This window comes from Poecilia reticulata, linkage group LG4, assembly GCF_000633615.1.
Source record: "Poecilia reticulata strain Guanapo linkage group LG4, Guppy_female_1.0+MT, whole genome shotgun sequence".
Lineage (NCBI taxonomy): Eukaryota > Metazoa > Chordata > Actinopteri > Cyprinodontiformes > Poeciliidae > Poecilia > Poecilia reticulata.
The window spans coordinates 6,072,483-6,088,440 of record NC_024334.1 but is presented as its reverse complement, the minus strand read 5'-3'; the positions used below and the strand labels follow the sequence as shown (position 1 = coordinate 6,088,440).

The 15,958-nt window shown below is 43.2% G+C and overlaps 1 protein-coding gene across 1 annotated transcript; it reads right to left on the bottom strand.

Annotated features, from left to right (window-relative positions):
• Positions 1–12,844: 12,844 nt before the first annotated feature.
• Positions 12,845–14,688, bottom strand: her6 (hairy-related 6). The gene is made up of 4 exons (XM_008406845.2): positions 14,229–14,688; positions 14,026–14,121; positions 13,828–13,915; positions 12,845–13,697 (listed from the first exon to the last, which is right to left on the bottom strand). The coding sequence occupies exons 1-4, from the start codon at positions 14,334–14,336 to the stop codon at positions 13,156–13,158; spliced, it is 834 nt and encodes a 277-aa protein (XP_008405067.1). The 5' UTR covers positions 14,337–14,688; the 3' UTR covers positions 12,845–13,155.
• Between the last annotated feature and the right edge of the window lie 1,270 nt (positions 14,689–15,958).

Genomic DNA, 15,958 nt, shown 5'->3' with positions numbered 1-15,958 from the left:
CACACACACACACACACACACCCACACACACACACACACACACACACACACCCCACCCACTTGCATGAAATTCACTTTACTTATGCCCCGATGCATCCTTTCCATCCCACCTCGCCTTTATCACACACCTGAAGCTCTGCCTGCCTGCTGCCCCATTAGCCAGCCCACCCTCCCTTCTCCCTGTCTGTCATCGCGCTCCTACAGTTACAACGCTAAACCCCACACCCACATATGCACACACCCACTGATGGGAGCCGATAGGCGAGGGACACACATGGTTAAACACGCAAACACACACTGCAAATCAAACACATACCCAGTTAGTTAAACACTGCATGCCTGCACCCAGGCTGGCAGCCCGTCTCAGCCTGCACTTACAGGTGTTACAAAGTATTCACTTCTTCATACATCGGTCCTTTTCTATCTCGTTCCTGTTTAGATTTTGTGAAGCAACACCAAGATATTTTTAGTTGAACTTTTGCAACAAATACGGCACCAAGTGTGCTCAAATAATGAAACTAAATAGCTTTTAAAGCTTGTAAAAAATCAGTCTGTGTTCAAAATTCAAAAAGTGATTTTGCTGTAAAACTAAAATGGAAAAGAAATTGCACTATAACATTATTTTATGTTTATAAAAAAAAAAAAAAAGAAATCTACTGAATACTTATACTCAGTAAGCACCACCACCACTTCAGAGTGGCGTACTTTAAAACATTTTTGTCCTTTTATTTATATTTCCAATTATTGGACGTTTAAGACTTCAGCACCTGATTGAAGTCATTTAATTCCCACTTTGATCCAGACTTAAGATTTTGTCAAGAACAATAGCTATTCCGTTTCACGTAGCTGAGATGCTTCAGACGGTTGTCTGAAGAACAGAAGCCAAGGCCTCGTTTTCCCAAGCTGTCCTTCTCAATCGAGCGCCGACGGATGACTTCCTGCGAGCTGAAATCCTGACCGTTGAATTCTCAGCAACAAGGCAGGAAGGAGACTTGAAAGTGTGGGGGTTAGAGGTCCGGCATCTTTTCACACATCTTTGTAAAAATAAAGAGCAAACAAACCTTGGGTCTTTATCGCTGAAATCTAACGCCCCCCTGGCTGATTTCACGTCTGTGGGTTGAGGCTGGGGATGGGGGGGGGAGCAGCGATGACCACCTGTTCTCTGTTTCTTCTCGAAGGCGCTTTTGTCACGGGCTTTACATTCTTTCAAACCATTCCAAGCCCAGGATGAAACTTAAGCTTTTGCCTAATTTCTCCCTCTCTGTCTTCATGTATGGGAACCTAGGAAGGCCACTTTCAGAGGCTCCTCATGCGTCTGTCTCCATCTGAAGGAAATTAAAACACAAACAAAAAGGATCGTCTTACATGTTTCTTACAGTGTCAGGGCGAGTTTCACAATAGTCACTGCTGCTGGATGATACCGGAGGGAAATTTCCTTCCAACAAAAGCACAGATTTATAGGAGCTCTCCTTAGGGGCCAGATAATTCAAATAAACTGAGCCAAGGTAGCATTTACTGAACAACATCAGCGGTTTAATAGTAGACAGTGAAAGGGGCTCCTCATGCATGCAGATTCCTGTACCCAGCTATAAAATCTGGGGGAGGAAGAGTCTCATTTATAGGCTAACATGGTTACATTTAACTGGACTGAAGCACCGAGGCCGAGCAGGAAGAGAGGACGCCTCCTTTGTCTGCGGCGGCCATGCTGCAGACAATGACCGAGGCGTGCGGAGTGCAGGAATGTCCTTACTGTAGACACTCTCGGAAGTTGGGTTCGAGTGCGCGTCTGTCTGTGGCTTTGTCCACGAGTCAGTGTGTGTCCATTTTCATGACAAACAGGACTGTGGGAAAAATGTCCTTACAAACAGCTTCCATTGTCTGCCAGCTATTTATTTGGAGAGCAGTAAGTGATGGAGAGAACCGTAGATGAGACAAATTCAATCCAATGCATGAATCACTTCTGATTAGCCTCAAGTCGGCACGGCCGAGCCAATCGCGCCGAGGTCCCGCAGAAAGCAGGACTCCTCATCCCATTGAGCGCCAGTCACTTCTCTGTCTCCCTGCCGAGGCGTTTGTCAGCCGCAGTCAAGGCCTCACTGTCACTGTCATCACTTTGAGAGCCATTATGGCCTCTGACTATTATTAATACAGAGCTTGAAGCACTCGCAGCCACATCCAAGAGCTGGCCATAAAATATGTTAATAAAATCTGGCCCCCGGGGGCCCGCTCAAAGGGAACTTTAACACAAACTGAATATCACTGATGGCTCTGTAGGAGGGGCTGCTTTCCAAAAGGGGGAGGCTCTAACCCTGTTAGTCACACGGGTCGAGGCTCAATGATGCTGCATATTTCCAGTCACTGTCAATTACCCTGATATGGTCTGTGGAGGGTCGCATGCAGCCTGCACCGCAGGAAGGGAGGGAGGGCGCTCACCGCTGGAGCTGTGGAGGATGTGGGAAAATCAGAGGTGCAACTGTGTGTGCATGGGAGAGAGATTGTTGCTCCACAGCAAAATGTCAGCAAAGGATCACACACTCTGATAGCCCCACTGTCTGCTGGCTGAGTAGAGGAGGAAGGAAACTTTGCTGTTTCATTTTTAGAATAGTTGATCAAATAATTTTATTAGGCATGATGGGATAATAAGGATGCTTGTAAAAGTTTCATCTTGGATTTAAATCAAGAGGTGGTAAACAATTTCTACTGGTTACAATGAGAGAAACTGCAACCCAACATGACCCACCTGAGACACACACCTGCATAAAAAAGAAAGATGAAGTGTTGGGAGTTTTCTGCTTTAATTTTGACCTAATTATAATGAACCCCAAACTTTGTAGATTTTGATATTCCACTTTGGTAACACTTTATTTGAAGGGGTGTGTGCAAGACTGACATAATACTGTAAAAACACGACATAACAGCTGTCACGAACATGAAGAAGTCTTCATGAATGTCTCTAACTATTATCATGAAGTGTCATTCAATATATAATGTCAGTTTTAGTGTAAAGTTGACATTTTTAATGGATTTTTGATGCAAGTTTTAGAACAACTTTTCTATAAAAGTGTAATTATTTACCGGATGACACTTCATGACAACAGTCATAAACATTCGTAAAAACTCCTTCATGTGTTATGTCATATTTATGTCAGTGTCATGTCAGTCTTATGCACACCCCTTCAGATAAAGTATCACCACACTTTTTTTTTTAAATTTAACCAATAACATTGATTTTGATGAAAAATTTGTCATACAGCTAAAAACAAAATGCAAGTAATATAAAACCAGCAGCAATTATTTAAAAGCTTCATTTTTGTTTAGGTTTTAACAAAAGATAGCATGTCAAAATCTCATCTTTTTATTGTTTTTCCAGCTAAATAGCTTTTATATATTTGGCTGGAATTTTGAAGATTGATGTTTGGTGATGAACTGCATGTTGTAATTTTGCTCCCTCCATAGATTCTCTATCAGATTCGAGCTTGACCACCTTAAGACGTTGATATTACTTCCATGGGAGCAAGAATAAAAGATGACTTTTAGACCCAAATCTGCCTGAAGTTATTTTCCATTGATTATTGAGACAGATATGAAATTTTTTCTACAGGCCATTTTTAAAATGAAGTGTAAACAGAAACAATTTCCCTCAAAATAAACTACATTTTACAAATGTATGTCTCATTTCCTATCAGAAATAAACTTCTTGGTTGAGTGAAACACATTTTAAACCAAAGTCTGTCAAGGGAGTTTACAATTTTCTGTTCACTTCACAATTATGTACAACTTGGTGTTTGTTGTAACACATAAATTCCCAATAAAATGCATTGAGGTCAGTGGTTGTAACTTGTTAAAATGTGAAGAGTTTAAGCTGAAAGGCACTGCACAAGTTGGGGAACTTGGGGGTGATTAGATGTAACAAAAACCGTAACGTGAGGCATCTTGGAGATTTATTCAATTATCTTCAGGATAAACTAAAAAAGCATCAAGAAAAGTTTCTGCTGCCAAAATAAAAATTAAAGAAAACTTGAAAAAAAAAATTCTATTTGACCAAACAACGCAGCAACATCACAAAAATGCAACTTTATTCTCCTGAGGTTTTATTTCCTGCGCCCACACTCGCTGGTTTCATTACAGCTTCTAGAAGAACCACCTTGGACACGTTTCCCTGAGACACCAGGATGTACAAGGAAGGACACCATGGACAACTTGCAAGGCAACAAAAGTTGAACACGGCAACCACGTACCACACAGGCATTAGTCTCATTCATGATGCAAACTAAAGCTGAGGTAACAGGGTCTTGTAGGAGTGTTTGGAAGCATGCTCTGCAGAGTTGAAGTTGCACAGACAAATGAAGTGGGAGGTAAAGGGCACACACACAGAGAGGAAAAACACCCTCTGTCTTTTATAAATTCACACTCGGGCTTCTTTGGTGTATTCAGAAAGAAAGCTCAACATCCAAACACACTCTGCATCATCCACTCACACCTTCTAAACGACACAGACTTGCTCTTTATTCTGCAGACCTTCAAACACTCACACGCACATGGGCTCCTTTGTTTACACTGCGTCTTGTGGTCATATCTCTACGACCAGCTCCTCTGTGGTTCCTGCCACTGCATCCAAAATGGGAAAGAGGATTAAGCTCTGGACCACGTCACCATTTCTGCTGCTTTTGTACAGATGGAAAAGAAGGAAGTGGGATAATGCCATTTCATGTCTCTGAATACCAACATGATGCAATATGCCCCAATGCTGGCGCACACCGAACAATCGGCAACCAAACTGAAGCAAACAGAAAACAACAAAAAAAGTCAAGTTTCAGTGGACGTAAAATAAGAATGGGGTCGCAATCAGGAAGAAGTTGGTAAAATTTGGGTTCAAAGGGTTTCAGAACATCTGGACCTCCTATAATCTCTGGGTCTGCAGTATTTTCAAATTGTATGATTATTGCTTTACAACTTAACCATCTTTTAAGCTTCTCTATGACTTATTTCTTGTCTCTTCCCTTCAAACTGTGCACTAGTTTCTGTTGGTCTGTTGTATAAAAGCCCAAGATAAATAAATTTGTACTTGTCACCGTATCAAGTAGAAAAGATTGATGAATAATGTTGCAGAGCACTGTATAATTAGAATGTAATATTTCTTGAACCCGACTTTTTTTTTCACATTCTATGATCAAAAGATCCCCATCAGGTAGCTCATCAACTATCTGCAAAACCCAAATACATAAACGCTACTTCTTCAAATCCTTAGCAGGGTATGATATTCACCTCTGAATTCAATTGGTTTGAATTATGTGTACACTTGTCAAGAGTAATCAATATGGGTTTATTTACTGCACCCCAAGTACTTATTATTCTCCTGTTGAGGACATATATACAAAAGTAAAACAAATTGGTCTTTTATTCCAGCAGCATAATCTCAAACTGAGCAAGATAGAAAAAAATATCCACTGTTCATACCAGCTGGAAATGACTCAGCTTTATTGACTTCAGACAAAATCACTTAATTTGAAACGGGAAAGTGGATGAGTGTGTTTGTAATTGCAAGTACAGGCGGCTATTTACTTTAAACAAATAAATTTTTATTCCCTGTGAACTGGATGCAATAACTGAAAGAAAAACGGATCAATACCTGAAAAGAAAAAAAATGATCTGAGTTTTCTCAGTGGCCACTGCATGGTGCCGTCTATTATCAAGTCCAAATAAGGAAAAATCTACATAAGTAAACATGAAAGTTAACAAGTAAGTATGTAGTGTTCTGGTATTATTCTGGTCAGATTGAACAGTGTTGAGGTCACAAGCTTAGTTTAGCTCCCTTTACCAGTGGAAGTCTAAGGCTGCTGTTCATTTTGAACACTCAGTCATGTTCTAGTTTTTATGGTCAGGAGCAACCTCCAGATGTTTTTAAAGGACAACCAGATGAGAGAGATTTATGATACTGTTGTTACATACAGGGAGCCAGACCTGAGAATGAAAGGATAAGTGGGATGGTCAGCAAGTTCGTAGGTGTGGCTATTAATGCCCCAATGATGGAGCCGCTACAGATGATTGAGTTTGATTTGAGATGGGAAACTGGAGGCTGTTCTAGTTGTTTTCCCCACTGTATTTATGGAACGCAGCAGCAACTAAACATACACTCTACATAATGCTAACACCGCCTTGATTAGTAATTGGGATGGTGTTCTCAGGTTTGCAAACCTCACCTGACTCTTTTCTCATTTGATCCTAAAATGTTTCTAAGAAAGCAATTGGGTTAATTCTGCTACAAATTTCAGTCAAGTTCAGTGACTGAAACTTGGTTGATATCAGTCTTGAAGTATTGGCATCTTTCTTGGTCAGCACCAGTTTAGCCCATAATGATGGTGATAAAAATCTCACTTCACCATTCAAGTTTATAATAGAGTTACTGGTAGTGGATAGTTTGTTCTTGAGCATGAATTGGATTTCTTTTCATCTGAAGCTGACAGTTTGGGTCAGTTTCATAATCGGACGTAACTGAGTGATGAGGCATGAAAAAAAAAACTTGTATTAGGATGGATACAGCAAGGAAACCATAAGCTCTGACATCAGCAGGACTAAGAATTGTACTTACAGTCTATGCATTTTATAATCTGTGTTTTCGAACCTGAGAAAAGAGTTTGGGGGTCTCAGTGCACCATAGAAAACCTTGGCTTTGAAAGATCAAAGCAGGTCCCCCGAGTGGTCCGTGAAGAACCTCTTTGTGCGTTATCACAACCAACCCAACTGTCACCGTTGGCAGTTGTTTGGACGATAGTGTGGTGGGAACTTGTTTGCCTGTTCTATTTGTTTGTTGTGATGGCCTCTGAGGGAGGGAGACCTCCCACTCAATTTGCCTTGGGTCCCAGAGTAGCTGGAGGACAGGTCAGACAAAGGCGCAGTTTGATAGGGTCATCACTGTCACCACTCAGACTTGAGGGATGTGCCAACTTTTCAACTGACAGCCACATATGGTTGCCATGTCAGGCTCTCCTCAAGTCACTCTGCGGTTAAACTACAGCGCACAAACAAGAAGAAAAGATATTCACAAACTAAAACTGAGAGGATAGGCTAGAGGGATGAAAGAAAGCCTTCTAAGGAGTGGAGTACATAAAAGGAGCTATCATCTAGCATCACAGGACCACCTTTTGCCTGCGCTCTTGTTCTGGAGTGCATGTGAGCGGTGAGAAACACCGTGGATTTACATAGTGGCCTGCGACTTCAAACGGCACGGCTGACATTTGAATGGGCTGGCAGTGGGAGCCTCTGGTGGGGGTTTTGTTGTCATGCAGGGTGAGCCAAGAGGAGTGGGCACACAGCTTGTCCTGTTTACTGGGCCCGCAGGTTACCATAGGAGCTCGGCACCAACCGGGCTCGTAAGAGACAAAGACAGTATGGGAAAGAACGATAGGAACTCTGGGAAACAGCAGTACGAGTGGGGGCGTGGGGCAGGCATGTTGTCTGGAGTTAAACGGGGACTGAGTCATTATAGGTGGACAACTAACGGGACAAAATAACTTTTATGACTGATGCACTAATAATAGTGAAGATTAAATCCATGTGATCTGGATGCCCTTTTGTAAGCAACCAGACTTCATTTCAAGCGCCCTCTCTCTGTCCCTGACAACATCAGCTTTAATAGACGAGTGTCAAATGTGAGCCAAGTGGAACATGTTATTTATTATTAGTCGTAAGTAAGTGCATGGGCTTCCAGGTTAGAATCAAGACGTCCTGCATTCACAGCACGGAAAATAAGTCTAATGCAAACATTTAATCTAATTGGTTCAGAGTTCCAGTTTTCTTGTGTAGCTGTGCAGACTTTGGAGAGTCTGAATGAGTACTGGAAAATAAATAAAAGACTAAAGTACTAATATAATTTCTGCTTCCAAGCCTTTCTGCTTTCCATTTTCCAAATGATAATAATCTAAATGTCTAAAAATAAAATGCTTCCAACCTGACTGACACTAACACAGATGGACAATGTTTTGGTTGCTTCACCATGACCACAAACACACATTATTTTCAAATTGCTTTTCTTGTGTGATGGGTGGTTGCTAAAAACATTTTTAGTGTAGTTCAAATTTTTAACCCTTTTTAGATGAACTTGTCACCTGAGCGATATCATGGATGACGTTACCATTGCATTTAATTCAGTGGATTCTGCTTGATAGTTTTTTTTTACTGTCGCCATTTGTTGAAATAAAAGATTACGATTTTTGCCTAAAAGGTTCTGTCATCTGAAGAAGGGTGACCATTTACCGGACTTCAATCTCTTTGCTGTCTGAATAAGGCAACAGTACTAATGTATGATCAGTTACCTAAACTTGCAGGCCAGAAAGTAAAGCATTAATCAGAGAAGTAGCCAAGAGGCCCTTACTGTTGAGATTCACAATGCAGGACAAAAGTATAAAAAAGAAACCTGTTGTTGAATCAAGGCCCATTTTCAAAGTTTTTCCTAAGTCATGTAGGAGACAGAGTCAACGCTCTGGTGAGATGAGACTTAAGTTGAACTTTTTGACCAAGATACAAAACTAACCTTTCAGATCACCCTGAACACACCATCCACATGGTGAAATACGGCAGTGGCAGCATGAGGATGTAGGGATCATTTTCTTCAGCGGGTACGAGGAAGATAAACAGAGTTGATGTGACCCTATGAAGGTCTGGACCAAAATCCAAATGAGAATTTATGGTTATACTTGAAGATTAATATTCATTTCTGGCTTTCTAAAATAAAGCCAGAAAAAATGAGGCATGCAGCCTCATTTTTAGACTGTATATCAAAATCACTTATCACCACTACACACTCCTGGTCAGGGCTGACAGACATGATCCTCTACATCTGTTACACTTGGAAACAAAAGATCTGGTCTTTGCTCGATATTGAGTTAATCAGAGCAAGTCATGCAGATGCAGAGCAATGATTAAAAAAAGATCTTGGAATATTTCTGGACAGCTGTAATTAAACTTCTGACCACATCCAATAACAGTGTCAGCCTCAGGAGGGGTAAATGTTATTTCAGCACACAGAGAACCAAATAGAGAACCATTTTCCCTTGACAGAGAACACCTGTCCTGACTGGAATGAGAGTGAGCATCTGGGAGAGAGAAGAGTGTCTGTGAGCAAGTGTGTACATGTGCAAACTTGCTCTGTCTGCAAACAAAATCTGTGTAAATGGAACATAAATGAGTTGAAACCAAGGAAAGTAAAGCTGCAGACCTAACTATGCAGTGTTATGCGTGCTTGGGTCAGGATTCTCAGTGCAAACACACAACTCGATCCACTTCTGCCCACACAAGTCCAACACTTCATCCTCCCCTCCCACAGCTTTCCCTTTCCCTGCCTGGCTGGCTGACGAAGCCGCGCCGCCTGCCTCGGTGGCGGTTGCCCCGTCTGTCAGTCTATTTCCAGGCTCGGGGCCCAGCGCTGAGGCAGGCGGGCAGGCAGTCAGTCAGGCGGTGTGGTGGAGGGCAGAGGGGTTGATGCGTGTGTCAGAGAGGCGCTCTCCCACATTCCCCCGGCGGCTGGCAGCAAGCCGGGCCTGCGGAGGGGGGTTCGCCTCTTTCTCACGACCTCTCAGGTTCCTGCGCTCATCTGGGAGCTATTCATTTCCTGCCAGAAAACAGCCTTCCCTTGCAACTGCAGGAGAAGGCGGGGGCTGCAAGGGAACTGGGAAAAAGAGGGGAGGGAGAAGAGTTTGGCTTCAATGCGAGTCCAGGGCTTGGTACAGCAAGCTCTGGGCTTAAATCATAAAGCTCTCGCTTGTCTGGGCTGCAATCAAAGCCAGCCGCAGTGATGGGCTGGGAGAGAGATGTAGAGACAGAAAGGAGGACTGTGTGAGAGAGAGAAGCAGAGTGGACCATATGGTAGCACTTACGGAGCCAAGGAGGAAGCAGAGGGTTTTTTCTCCCCCTATTTTCGCTCCCTGAATGCACGCGGAGTGTGGGAAAAGTTAATGGACACGCATGGCAGCTAACCTCCTGGTCGTGTTGTGACATGTGTGCGGTCACTCCAGCAGCTCGGCCACTGCACTGGGTAATTGGAGAGGCTCGTAAAGCTGCTTCCAGGAGGGGGGAGAGCGACCACTGAAGATGTCGATGTGTTGGGGGCGGGGGAGGAAGCGGTTGAAAGGCAGCGAGGCAGGGTGGGAGGGCTCAGCAGCTGGGTGTTGTCCAGGTCACACCACGTGCCTCCCAGACGTCCCGTGTCCAGCTGTGGCCCCAGGGGCCAGGGGCAGGAAGCTCGACACCAGCACGAGCGCAGCTGGAATGCTGTGGGAACGCTTCATCCAGGCGTGTGTGCGAGGGCCTAAAAACACAGGATGCTGACTGTTAGCCTCCGCAGCGTGCAGGCCTCTCCTTGAACTCCCCTCATCCCATTTAACCCCCCAGTGCCTCACCTCCCTCGTGCCCTTTAGCCAGGCACGTCCACACCCTGTACAGAAAGCATGCACACACGGACATGAGCACACACATGGCTTCAATCACACGGAGATGCATGCCCCCCTTCCTCTGTAGAAAGGTGTGATGGAAATTCAAAATGATGGCACTTATCCACACTTTGTGCCTCTTAGCACAGTGATAATTGCAAACACCTGCACCCACCTCCTTACCCCCCCCACACACCCCCTTCAAAGAAGGGCCACACTCGGATAGCTGGAGGGGGCACACACACCTGGGCAGAGCAGAGCGCTACCACATGCTCAGTGACGATGTGTTTATCGTGTCATTCCTCCGTCAGGCCCCCTGGCATCGAGGAACTGAGCCCTGATTAAAGACGCAGCCCGAGGCTCCTCTCTGTGCTTCCCCTCCACGAGATTAATGTTGCTGCTCAAGAGAAAGCTGCAGAAATCCCCATTTTGATGATGCTTTATAGGCGCTTGATCTTTTTCAGATTGTTAGAGTAAATCTTTGGCTGTTTGCCGAACACAAAACACCCAAAACATCCAAACATTACCAATATGGCACCTTGGAAAAAGTATTTATATCTATTTTTTATATTTTATCACAAACTTTACTGTATTATTTGATAGACAATGACAAAGTGCAATGTGGTGGGAAGTAAAAGATGAGATTTGTTTTTTACAGATGTTCTGTGAAGGCAAGAGATGTTTGTTAGAGAACATTAGTGAACAATCAGCATCACAAAGAAGGAAAGAAAGCTCAGGGATGAGGAGAATAAAAAAGCAGTTTTTGTTCAATAAACATATCCTGAGATTTGAAAATCTCACGGAGAACTCATCAATCCACCATCTGAATATGAAAATACTATGATACAGCTGAAAACCTATTTATTAAGTACAGAAACAGTCAGAAGGTCCATAGTAACTATCTGGGAGCTGCAGTTATCCACAGCTTAAGTAGGAGAATCCAGTGACAGAAAAACTAAAATTAATACTCAATAAAGCTGTCCTCCATGACAGCTAGCGAGGCAAGAAGAAAGCCACTATTAAAGAAACACAAGTTAGAGTTTTTATAACTGACTATGTGAAATCCAAACAAAACATTGGAAAACCATCGCCATCTTCTTGGTAAAACATGGTGGTGGCAGTATCATTCTATAGGAATGTTTTACTTCAGCAGCAACTAGCAGGGAAACCTGGTAAGAGGTGTGAATGTAAGGTAATCATGAAAAACCATTCATTTTCCAGCAGGACAAACTAATCTAATACAGCAAAAGTTACAGTGACATTATATGTCCGAATGTCTGAGTCCCAGTACAGACCTAAATCTAATTAAGCATTTTTGGAGCAATTTCCATATCACTCTGTTCATATTTTAACTCGTTTTGTTTTTAAAACTCTGTATCATTTTCCTTCCATTTGCAATATGAACTCCTACTTAAAAACAACAACAACAAAAAAAAAAAACATTTTTAAAGACACAAGCTGCTTTGCAAAGGGACACTTAGCAATAAAGACTTGCGGTTGTAACAGAACTGAAAGGTGGTTGTACTGAGTATTGATCTCGTTTGTAAAAATGTCATCAGCACTGCTCTGTCATAGTCAATCCATGTCAAAAGAAAAAATTCATAAAATACATTGAGGTTTGCGGTTGTGTAACCTCAACATATGTCAAGAATACTTTGCCAGGCATTGCACAGGTTGCTTTCAACAACTTTTGAATTTTAAAATTGAACATATTGATCTAAAATCTCCCATCCATAATTTATAAAACAGTCAGCAGTTAGTTGCCCAGTCTCTCTAACATCCAAGTCTCTTTAACTCATCACACCAGCAGCCACTTATTGAGCTTGACTCTATCGATCCTATACTGTGCCAATCAGACTGCAGTGTCGTTTTCTGCTGCTAGATGGCGTGAGTGACCTCTGCTAAGCTCCAGAGCTTCTTCAAGAAAGCCCCAACAGCTGGAGAACCTGTGCGTAACACCACAAACAGATGATCTTGCACCTCTCTTCACCCCCACCCCAGCCCATCCCCCACAACTTGTTTAGCTTATTGATCTCTAATCGGTCCTTCGGTGGTTGATAACTTTTCCGCAACGCCACTAACAATCCACTTTGAAGGAGAATTTTATCAAAAATATATTTGGTGTATTCTCGTAAAATGCAAAGTTGGAAAGTTGAAACAATGTGTAGTTACAATTCCAACACAACTGCTGTTCCTAAAATTATGTCTAAATGTACACATTTTAACCAACTTCTGGCTCTTAAAAGTGCCTTTATACGGCAAACAATTACTTAATTAGAAACCTAATAGACCTAAAGAAAGTTCAACTTGATGGCGCAGCTGAAATGAGCTTTTACGCACGAAACGTAGCTAAGCAAACTCCCAACAAGTTAAAAAAAGTGAGCGTACCTTTCTTCTACAAGAAGCAACGCTTAGACCAGTTTTTCCGTATCTTTACAAATTTATTTGTCTTCCAAAACGAAGAACAGCATAAGAGCATTGAACATATCTTTGGCGTCACACAGTAAAAAAGACAACTCAAATATAAAAAAATGCAGTGAACGGACTTCCACGATACAAATCTCATTTCAATATGAACTTTACTCCCTTGTTAGCTGTACAAATATAGTGCATACTCTTTCCATTTTACAAGAAAAATAAAAACAGGTTTGAAACAACTTTCTATTGACCAAAGATTTAAAACTAATAAGTGTATAGTTAGTCTTTTCCCCTCCTCCTGGTGCTTCTTTTTTCACCAGGGTCGCCACACTGAGTCTGTGTTGGCGGATGGGGCTCCGGGGGACACCGCGGCCGGAACAGGCACCGGCGTGCTCATGTTGTTTGCGTACACGGGGATAACGGGGCCGTTCGGCGCAAATGCCGCGTTGGGTATGAGGAAAGCGAACTGTCCGTCTGTGGCAGGTACGATCTGGAAGCCGCCGTACACTTTGGTCGCGTCTGACGGTAAGCTGGCCGGCGGGGAGCCCCCTTTGCAGGACGCGGGGTTCATTGGGAGCACCTGCGGGGAGGAACTGGGGATCTGAACCATGGACTGGGCGAAGGAGGGGTGCGTCGACCCGGCGGCTGGGGGGAGCTGGTGCTGGTGCTGATGCTGGCTGGGGTAGTTCATGGCGTTGATCTGCGTCATGCAGCTGGCCAGGTGGCCCAGGAGCCGCGTCCTGACTTCGGTGTTGACGCCCTCGCAGGTGGAAAGGAATCGGGTGACTTCATTCATGCATTCACTGAATCCTGCGCGATATTTTCCCAATATGGAGGGGTCAGTGTTCAGAGCAGCTAAAGAGAAACAGACAGAGGGGGAGCATGAGGATATTATTAGGAAAAGTTCGGAAATGTTGAAACAAGAGTGACTTTTATAGATGCGTTCAAAGTGAAGAAATAAATCAGAGTGGGATGTTGAACTTACCGGTCATCTGAGCTCTCTGCAGGTTCCGGAGGTGCTTCACTGTCATCTCCAGGATGTCTGCTTTCTCCAGTTTGGAGTGTCTGGAGCTCTGCGGGGGCGCAAAGCGCACCTGGTTAGCGTTACGCGCACAGTTTCCCCATGGCTGACACAGACTGTTTGGACGTTTATTAATATCCATGAGGACGGCTGAGTACTTACATCTTTTTTGAGCGCATCCAGAATGAGAGTCTTCAGCTGACCCAAGCTCTCGTTTATTCTGGCTCGTCTCCTCTTCTCCATGATCGGCTTTGATGACTAAAGAGTGGAAGCAAGCTATTAAAATCACTGCTTCCCGCACAGAGCTCAGAATGCCACCCTAATTGTTATTGTTAACAACAACATGATTATATACAAATACCAACCTTTCTGTGTTCAGATGCTGTCTTGGGCTTGTCTGGAGTTGTGTTCATGCTCGCCGGCGTCGCAGCGACCGGAGAGGAAGAGGACTTTTCCATCATATCGGCAGGCATCTTTTCTTTCTTATTAGAAAAATCCAACAAAATCACAGCAAATTTCCATCCACTTGTGTCGAAAAATGAAGCTGATATTGTCAGCTAGTATTTAAAGTCCGTCTCTGTCGGAAGCAAATCCCGGGATGAGTTAGAATCCGTCAGTGATGCGCAGCAGCAGCAGGAGCGGACGCAATTTCTCTCTCTCTCTGTCGGGCTCTCCGCGTGTGCCTTGTATTTATATCTCTCACTGCACGCGAACGGCTCGTGTGAAACTTCCCAAACTTTCTTTCCCACAGTAACTTTCAACCAATCAGGGCGAGGGACACGAGGCCCGAGGGAGGACGGCTCGTGGTCGGCGCCCTCCCATTGGCTGTTTGGCCCCGCTGGAGCTGGCGGCCAATGGCGCACGGCCCGGGCTGAGGGCGCAGCCGGGGAAACTGTCTGCAGTCTTCAATCATCGTAGCGTTTACATATTAACAGCGGAGCCGCTGACTGATAGAGGCGCGAGGACCTCCTATCTGCCAGGCACGAGTTAGCAGCAAAGAATTAAAATACGAGAAACGGCAACTACTCCGTCTTCGCACATTTCCGTGTTTCTCATTAAACGTAGCAACGTTTGAAACCGCGTTCAGAGGAAATCTCTGGGGTTCCTCCAGAAAGTTTTATGAGGGGTGACCAGATGGGGGCCACTAATAATCTTAAAGTGGACCACCAAACGCAAAACCCACAACAACATTTCAGTTTTGTTTGAAAAATGGCTAGCAAAATTTCTGTAAGTTAAGGATATCAAGTCAGCCATGTACCAAAATCAACTGATTTGTCGTTAAAACAGAATTTACCCCACAAAATTGTCTTTTCTTCTCTTAAATTCAGACATAAAGAAGATAGATAAAGGCTATGCAGAGATGACCCAAGCTTACACCAGTCCAGAAACTGTTGACCTTGACTGAGTCTGCTGAAGAAAAGCTTCCCTACAGCATGATGCTGCCACCACCATGCTCTTCTTTAGGATGACAAGTTCAGGGTGTGTTAGTTTTCTTTCACATCTAATGCTTTTCGTGTTAGCCATTAAATTAAAGCTGGGTCCCATTTGACATTAACACGTTCTTCCACATGTTCAACTATATTTTCTTAAAATAAATTAATAGAAAATTTGCATTAATTTCCATCTGCTTTTGACAGTTTGGGGTTGACTGCCATTAGTTGAAAAGAAGTGCAGATGACTACAATATATTGCGTTATTGGGAAAAAAAATATGAAAAGTTACAAAAATCCTTTTTATGTTTTATTCATACTGATAGCCACATGTTAAAGCCATTAAGCCATGGGCGCCTCCATAAAATTTTCATGAGTCAACATGTATTCTTTGAAATGTCACCGTAACAACCAGAGTTTCATTATACCGTCATCATAGATAAAGGGATTTGGAGACGGGCATTCAAAAATCAACTTTAAAGTACAAAAATGACACATACATCAGATAACAAATATTGAGCAGTTGCAGTAATAATCATTGACCAGCTTAGTGTTTTTTTATATTAAAGGATTCAGATATTTAAGAGTAGCCGTAACCCTAACCAGGCAATCTTGTGTGCATTTTCCCCCAAAATTTAAATTTACATGCTGAGTTAAAATGACCA

What these genes read in the sequence shown, in the direction of transcription:
- her6 (XM_008406845.2), bottom strand. Translation starts at nt 14,336, where the DNA reads ATGCCTGCCGATATGATGGAAAAGTCCTCTTCCTCTCCGGTCGCTGCG. An exon ending in CAGCATCTGAACACAGAAAG is followed by an intron (nt 14,122 to 14,228) that starts GTTGGTATTTGT and finishes TCCACTCTTTAG; the next exon opens with TCATCAAAGCCGATCATGGA. An exon ending in TGGATGCGCTCAAAAAAGAT is followed by an intron (nt 13,916 to 14,025) that starts GTAAGTACTCAG and finishes GCGCCCCCGCAG; the next exon opens with AGCTCCAGACACTCCAAACT.